Below are 9,060 nucleotides of genomic sequence, written 5' to 3' on the forward strand. Positions count from 1 at the left end.
CTTCATTACTTTTCTAAAATTGATCATGATAAATTTGGGAAGATAATCAATTCAATTTTGAATCAAATTCAAATTTGAATTCTTTCCTAATTTAACATACGTTATATTTGAAAAGTTTCTAAATCAAATAAATTTTATTTGAAGTTAAATTGAAAGAGATATGGGCAATAAATCTCCTAGGAAACCATTTGAAATCTTTCCTAAACCCCCCTCCATCCTGTAGCTGCCGGCCCTACCTCCCTCCTTCCATTAGTTCTTCCCCACTAATGCTCCCAATCAAATCCCCTCCCATTAAGGTGTGCCGCCCCTACCTATCCCCAATTAGAAGAGATTCAAATTCAAACTATTCCCTTTCTAGCAACATTAAAATCTGAAATTAAAAACTTCAGAATTTTAATTACCTCCCCTTCATTTAATCACGTACCAAAATCCGGAGATCTTCTCCCTCTCTTTCTACTTTGGCCCCCCACCACATCCTCCTAGCTACTTGAAGTTAGTTCTCCAAAATTTTCTCCCACCGATATCAATCCCGAGGGAATTCCACTTAACCAACTGCTGTCCAAATTTCCTGGATATATCAAAATTGTTGTCCTGAAAATTTCATCAAGGATCTTTGTTGTCCCAGCCCTCCGTAAAAACACCGTTTGTTGTCAAGAAGCACCAGTACATTAAAATATGTTATTCCCTCGTGTATGGCGGATCCAGAACTTGATCACGGATTTGTCCACGATGATCAAGGACAATTTGATATCATCAAATCTCCGTTCTTCGACATCAGCTTGGAGGTCGACCGTACCGTTGAAGAATTAAGTCGAAAGGATTATCTTCTCTCTCACCGCCGCTATCGACGAACAACTCTATCCCGCCCAGTGGCAGATCATTTCCAAATCCTGATAAAGGTAAATTTCTCCTCCAAGTATTTTACTTTTCTAAGTCTTCCCTTTAAGTTGTGGCATCATAAAGGATGTGCAATCTATCACCGTTTAGCCTACATCAAGAGTGTGAGTGAGTGGATCCAAGTAGTGCCTAATCTTATTGTTAATTTAGGGATTTCCTATGAAAATCCCTCAAGCTATGCTAATCTTGATTGGAATTGATAATTCATGATTTTAACTATTATATGTAGTTTGGCCTGAGCTTTAATCACCTCTCTATTATTTTAATATTTGTTTAAATCACTAGAAGTAATGTAATTATTATTGCTCTAATTTAAAATGCATGTAATTTTGACAATGCATAATTATCCATGCATGTAATTCTACATCACATTGGCCAGCATAATGCCAGCTTTAAAACCAATGCATGACAAGTTTCATATCCGGTATTAATATAATCTGAGATTGATAGATGTCAACTATAACCGACTCTATTTTGATGTGTTCATCGTGTTTCAGATCGTACCAAAGAATAAATGGGAAAGTTCAGCCCATACTAACCAAAATTTTAGCAAGTAAAGGCTTACACGCTAATTTAAATGCTCTTCAGTGAAGACTGGGTTTGAGAGTGAAAGCAGACTGTGAGCAAGTGGTGCAACGGGCATGCAGGTCCAGATAGGTGTGTTAGGTTTTTGTGAATAACTCACAGGTCACACACAAACGACTTGCCATCTAATCACAGACATGAACAATTTGCATATAGCAGGGGAGTTAAGTGACGTAGCATAAAAGAATGCAATTTTTGTTCAAGATGCATGTCAAACTACAACCTTATAAGCATAAAAAAAGAGTTAATAACCATTAAAACAACTATCGGTTTCAGTTACAAGGAATTCATATGATAGATTTATGTTTGATGGGGACATCGATACGAGATTTCGACGTGTCTATCAGAGGCGACACAGGAGATCGATGGAGAGTCTCTACTGACGCATTTTATGTATTAGTCATTATTATTTCTTCAGTTTTCCGTTTTTGCCCTTATGGGTAGTTGGTCACTATTGTAGCCCGAGGGGCATTGTTGTCTTTTGTTTATTTGTCATTGTGATGCCTATATATATACCTAATCCCTATCATCAACCTACTCCCAAAATCCCCACCCGGATTCCTAATTCCCCTCCACCATACCGTCGGCCTCCCTCTTTGCCCTCACCATTATTGAGGAGTAATGACATCATGATAACTTACCAAAATAAACCCCTTTTGAGTTAGGAAAGAGAATTCCCCAATTTTGAAATTCAAATTTGAATTTCAAAATCTTTCCTAATTTGCCCTCCGCCGTATTTGGAAAGTTTGAGTCTCATTCAATTTAATTTTAAATTGAAGCGGATTTAATTATTTCTCATCCTTATTTGGTGGGCTGCATTTAGAAGCTTTTAAATCTCCCCAATCTCCTCCCTCTCTCTCTACAAGTCGTCGGCCATGCTAGGGTGGAAGCCCCATTAATGCTAATTCAATGCATTAATTGTAATTGATTTGGATTTCAAATTTCATAACCTCCCTCCCTCTCTCTCTAAGCCGCCGGCCACCTTTGATGGGCTCCCATTATTTTCCCACTAACTCCCTTTTAACTCCTTTGAAATTTGAAATTATTTTCAATTTGGATTTCCCTCCAAATCCACTTAAAACCTGAAATTAATTTTAATTTCAGGTTTTTGGATTAAAGATCTATTGCTCTTGGCCTAAACGTAATTGCTCTCTCTTGGAAAATCGCCGCCCCTCTCTTCTCCCTCTTCCTTCCTCTCAAACCACAAGTGCTCTCCCTCACCACCTCATATCTCCTTTCTCCTTATTAGTGTTCTTTCATTGCTGGCAAGGATGAATGGCGGATACCAAAGTTGATTGCGGATTCGTACTCGACGTCTACGGAGACATCCACATCGCTCGATCGCCCTTCTTCGACATCGGGTTTGGCTTTGACAATACCGTCGAGGATTACTTGAATCGAATCCTCCCTACCCTCGTGGAGATCGTCGACTACCAATTCTTGGACTACGATTGGACCATCAACGGTCATCCAAGTGCCATCTCCACCAGCGCCGACCTTTCCGTGGATCAAGACCATTGGCGTTGCGACCGTCCTCGTGGCATCGTTGGGCATTCTGAAAGCCTTCCTCCGCTAAGCCATACTTTGAGCGTGAGTGAGCATGGTAACTCATAGTGAATTCTCTAAATATTAACCGTGGGATTGTACTACTACGCATTTGTTTTTATTGTGATAATTTCATATTTATCTTCAATTGTTCCAAACTTCGAGTCTTGTAATTGCTTATCATAATAATTTTGCCAATTGAAAGCTCTTGAATCTCGCCTTACGAAACTTTAATCTTCAAGTAGCAAACTTTGTAATTCTTTTAAAATTTCTCGTGCAATTCTTGATTGTTTCACATCAATGTTAATCTCTAATGTGTATGCAAATGTGTAAATATTAATTAAGCATTATAGTATATCTGTTGTGCTAATCTGTTACATGTTTTAAAATTACATTTAGTATTATTAAATCATAATAAAGATAGTTATCATTACCATGTTCTTACAGCTAACCCAAGATACTTTGACGCTACAGACGGTACTCAAAATAAAAATGAGGATTCATAAAAATGATATAATTATCAGATACATAGAGCATATCTAGAAATACAATCTACTGTACTTGGTTGTGGTGTTATTATCGCATGGCAATAGTGCTTAGTCCGTCAAAAGTAAATCATTGAGGATGGCTCTTGGCTTGGGTAAAAAGCTTTCTTAATATTTCACAAAAATGTATAATACTTCAAATATACAAGAATCAATAAAATATTAAAAAATAATTCCAGATGCAGCAAAAATCAATAAGAAAACTACAAATAAAAATGTAAAAATAGCCAAAACTTCTCAAACAAAAGATTGGCAGGAAATCTAACAATTAAGTATTAAAACCTTAGTGTCACGTCCTCCCCAAGGCCGTAAACTATGATTGCCTTTCAAAACATACTATTAAAGAACATCATCAAACTTAAATTCAAGTGAACATAAAAAAAAAGGAATTTCCATTTGAAAATTCAGTTAACAACCATGTTCTTCGCGTAGCCAATATTATTAATGTCAGCAGTCACGATAAGGATCGAATCCTGATTTGATGTTACAAGAATTGACTTTGTAAATTAAATACTAAATAAAAGGCTTCAAAAGAGGAAACCTTTTCTGTGAAGTACAATGCTTTCTCCACTGACAAAAGGCGTCTGAAGGGAGCTGGTGCAAACTGAAAATAAGTTAACAGATACCTGAAACAAGCAAAATTTACATCACTTGGAAAATCTACAAATTTCAATCTACTCTTTGATAATATTTGAAAAGAAATAGAGCAACATAACTTTTAACTGATACGTATCCACCTTTCACAAAATATAATATATCATTCAAATAGCAATTATAGCCAGCATAAATTTCAGAAGAACTCATCCCAACCAAAGAATCTATCTACAGCGATTACACGAACAAGGGGATTCAACGTAGGATGCAACGCATATCTATGCATGCAGCATGAGTTTTTGCGACTGCAGAATCGGGCAAGGAGCAGGGATCATACATTATTTTAGGGTTTCAATAAAATTAAAAACATGAATTACTTTTTCAATTAGGCTGAGGCAACGAAAGCACAATCACCAATCCCCCAGCTATAACTAAGCCCATGATTTTAACAAATATTATTAATTAGATTTGGGATTAGTTTCCCTTTTTCTTCATTTTTTGCTCAGTAAAGAAACCAAACTATTTTGTGGATTTTAGATACTAGATTCCAAAATAGGTTTTTTTAATTAAATTTTTTAAGCTAAACCAATTTTAGAAAGATTGGCTATCACTACTCAAGCCAACTTATTATAAACTGAAGAGAACTAATTAGTTTATTGGTTAGATTATCCAACTTAGAGGGTCTAGCAAATCCGCTCTCAAAATTAACTATAAATATTGAGAAAGGTGGCAACTAACTGGACTTCCCGGCAACCCTCTTCATATGATTGTTTGTTTGATAAATTTTAAAAATCATTTCATGGTTATAGTGATTTTCTGCATATTAATAAAACAATATGCTATTCATATATCTAGCAATTGTTGTACTTATATTAAGATTGAAAACTAGTAATTATTGCACATACATTAAGATTGAAATCTCGCAATTATGCACTAAAGTAAAAATGGAAATTGATGTTGTTGAGGCTTTTCTACGTTTCACTTTGGTTATTAACTAGGAATTTCTCAATTTCAAGTAAAGAGGCTAGAAAATAACTTTCGCGAACACAATTTTGAAGATCGACTCTCATTGCTCATGCTAAATTATTATAAACTGAAGAGAACTAACTAATTTGTTTTTTAGATTATCCAACTGATGCACATCACCAAAATAGAGGGTCTAGCAAAGCAACTCTTGGACTTACCCATCATTATTGAGAAAGGTGGTAACTAATTAGGTTTCCCGACAACCCTTTTCATATGATTGTCGATTTAATAAGTTAAAAAAATAAAAATGATTTTGCAGTCATTTTCTGCATAATAATAAATTAATATGCTATTCATAGTTCTAGCAATTATTGCACTTATATCAAGATTAATATATCGCCGTAATGATTTTTTTTTTTTTTTTTGCTAGAATAGGGGTTGTTTTTTTATCTATGTAGAATGTGTGTGAATTGTTCAATTGTCCAATGCTAAAATTAACTTAATAATCATAAATCACTCGTTTGCTTATTCACATACCATACACCATAAGTTAGGGTTTAGTAATATAAATTGTTCTCAATGTATCCAGGATGATTTTACCACACGTTCATTTCAATATTTTCATTTCTACCACAAGCAACTTATTATTAATGACTTATTTAATGTCAACACTCACATTCATATTACATAGCTAATCATATTATAAGTTTATAAAATTCATATATTTGAAATGATTGCATCAATATTATGTTAATTTTATTTTTTTTAATAAAATTGGTATTTATTACATCATTTGATTCAACCATAAGTGAACTATCAAATCGTAAATCTCTCCTTCTTCTGATTGTTGTCCGTTCTGATTTTCACAACCTTGAAATTTTGACTCTTAATAGGACACAATGGAGAAAAAGGATTCATGTCATTGACCCCACATTGTGGTGTAAAGTCTTGATGTTGTTGTTTTTTGTGGTGGTATTTTTCATGTAATTTAAAGATTTAAATGTGATATAGAAAAATATAAAGATTTGAAGTATTAGAAATATAAATACATAAGAATTATGTGGTATGTATGTAAATTCCCCAAAAATTTATCAAACAAGTCCCCCATCCACACTACCATCTGATTCTCATTCCTCAGCATGATCTACATATCATTTCTATAGTAACAACTTCAAGATAAAACACTCCATATGAGTCTAGAATTGGTAATTCTAAGGATAGCAAGAAATGACCACAAAATCCACTAACAATTGCCAAAACAACTTCTTGCCGTGTCAAGATCAAAATAACAGGTATATGTAGTCACGGACTCACAACGTGCGTAAGTATAATGTGATGCTGGACAACCAAGCCCCATATCCAAAAATTTAATGAATATCAATGCTAGAAAAAACATTAACCTATAAACTGGAATTGCACTACAACTTACATGCATAACTTGATAGTCCTTTTTTATATTAGTACAAACGTTTGTGAATTTGACTCATTTTCCCCATAAACTGTTAAATTAGTATAAACGGTATTTTTCATTTGTAAGGAATATAAGAAAGGACAGACGACACTTGCAAACTAAACAAAGGGGTATATGTAGTCACAAACTCACAAGGCAAAAGGGAATGTAAGGTCAAGCCTAATATTTCAAATTTTAATATCAATACTAGACAAATATTAACAGATCAAATTGAGATGTCAGTAAAATGTACCATAACTTGTTATTCATTTTTTTAGACTAATGCAAATGATTGTGACATTCAGTTACTTGCCTCCAAAACAAAATTTCATCATAGATGTCCAATGTATATTGCAGCTATTAAATTAGTATTTTAATGCTAAAAAAACTCATAATGGACAAGTACAAAGTTCGAGCATAAAAGGACGTTCGGTCGCGTCAACAAAAACAATCGACTTAAAACACTAAAAACTCTCGCAGTAAAAATACCATGAATAAATGCTTACGTTAATAAGAAAGGGGCCAAATCCATAGCTCTGCAAAAGGCCAAGCAAGCAAGCTCGTGAAGTCTCAAACCCCTTCTCCTCCTAACATAGAAGTCGATCACATCCATATCTTCATTTCCAATTTCTTCATCATCTTCTCCAAATTCTAACACCAAGTTCGGCACACTATGCAGCTTCGCCACTGCCCTCTGCATAATCTGTCGACAAAGTGGGCGGAAACATCCCATTGCCCGGATTGTATAGTTGGGGTGTAGAAAGGGAATAGTTACGACAGCTACCAAGTCTTCCTCTGAAAGGTTCCGCCCCTGCTAAGTGAAAGAAAACTAAGGAACTGAATCACCTGCTTAATGAAGTTCGGAGAAATAAAAGGGAGAATATACCGCACCTTCTGCACGAGACCGACAAACTTGGGATTGGACTGAAGTTGTGGACATCTGGCAAGAAAACGGAGAAGAGCATTTTCACAGCAAAAAGACATTGCGTTCCCAAAATCAACTTTAAATCCTACTGAAGCTGTTTGGTATCGAATTTACAGCGGGATTTAAATCGGATTTACGCTAAATCCAGCCAAACGATTTTTGTCCGCGCGTTAAATTACAGCGATGGGTAAATCCCGGATTTATCCAGATTTACTAAATCCCTCCGTTCGGCGGATTTACGGGATTTGGTCGACGAAGCGCGCGAAAGGGACAAAGTTACAGCGAGCTCCCGTTGTTGCTTCCGATCAAAATGTCGTAACTTTCGAACCGACAGGAAGGGAGAAGGAGCGCAGTCAGAACAGCCACGAAGGAGCCGAACAAGCAACGCATGCAACTCTACGGCAACACCTGTGAAACAACGAAGCCGACTAAAAGAGAAGATTAAAGGCAAGCCCTAGGCGCCTCTTAAGTTATTATTATTTAACTTAATTAATATAATTTTAAATATTAAATATATAAAGAATTATGTAAATAATAATTAATGAGTAATTTCTACTTAACATATTATTAAATTCATAACACATTAATTTTAATTTTTAATTTATAATTGTCTTCTTCACATTTAAATTTCTAACTGTCATAAACCCTATAATATGTTACCAAACAGTTTCTAAAGATTTAATATTTGTTATACCAAATAATTTTCAGGATTTATCACTCTCGGAATTTACTAAATTCGGATTTACAGGATTTACTAAATCTAAATCCCAGCAAAGTTAAATCTCATTTGTTGCAAAAAAGCCCCAAAATGTTCTACACGATTTGAAGTTGTCAACTTTAATCTAAACCACCGCCTTCATCGATTGAACTAATTTTTGCAAGCAAGTCAATCTCCCTTTGGGCAATATAAGGGTTTTGGCACACACGACGTCTTTCTTCTCTAAAAGCACACACGACATCTTTCTCCTCTGAAACTACTTTTCTTCCTTATCTTGTTCACTATCACGACCTTGAGTCAAATCCCAAGTTTGTCAATCTCTTACATAAAGTGTGGTACCTTCTCTCTCTTATTTCTCCAAACTTCATTAAGCATGTTGATTCGATTCCTTAGTTTTCTTTCACTTAGCAGGGCATAACCTTTCAGAAGAAGACATGATAGTTTTCGTAAATGCTCCCTTTTGACACCCCAACTATACAATCCAGGCAATGGGATGTTTCTGCCCACTTTGTCGACAGATTTTTCATAGGTCGTTGGTGAAGCAGCATTGTGTGTCGAGCTTCGTGTTAGAGTCTAGAGAAGATGATGAAGAAACTGAAAATGAAGATATGGATGTTATCGACATCTATGTTGGGAGGAGAAGGGGTTTGAAACTTCACGTGCTTACTTGTTTGGCCTTTTACAGGGCTATGGATTTGGCACATTTCCAATTAACATAAGCATTTAGTCACGGTGTTCTTATTGCGATAGCTTTTAGTGCTTTAAGTCAATTGTTTTTATTGATGCGACCGAACATTCATCTATGCTTGAACTTTGCAGTTATCCTTTCTGAGTA

General features: G+C 35.2%; 1 protein-coding gene across 5 annotated transcripts in view; it reads right to left on the reverse strand.

Moving 5' to 3' along the window:
• Positions 1 to 7,939, reverse strand: part of LOC110113133 (midasin) — a 96,221-nt gene extending 88,282 nt beyond the window's left edge. For 4 of the 5 annotated variants that reach the window (XM_020845574.2, XM_020845572.2, XM_020845571.2 and 1 more), the window contains exons 1-3: positions 7,474 to 7,939; positions 7,089 to 7,393; positions 4,114 to 4,198 (exon numbers count right to left, since the gene is read on the reverse strand). In XM_020845574.2, the coding sequence (XP_020701233.1) occupies positions 4,114 to 4,198; positions 7,089 to 7,393; positions 7,474 to 7,566 (483 nt within the window). In that variant the 5' untranslated portion in view covers positions 7,567 to 7,939. The remainder of the gene's footprint in view (positions 1 to 4,113; positions 4,199 to 7,088; positions 7,394 to 7,473) is intronic. The other variant, XM_020845573.2, reaches the window with a different exon arrangement.
• Positions 7,940 to 9,060: the final 1,121 nt, after the last annotated feature.

Source organism: Dendrobium catenatum, unplaced genomic scaffold (assembly GCF_001605985.2).
Source record: "Dendrobium catenatum unplaced genomic scaffold, ASM160598v2 fragScaff_scaffold_55, whole genome shotgun sequence".
Classification (NCBI taxonomy): Eukaryota; Viridiplantae; Streptophyta; class Magnoliopsida; order Asparagales; family Orchidaceae; genus Dendrobium; species Dendrobium catenatum.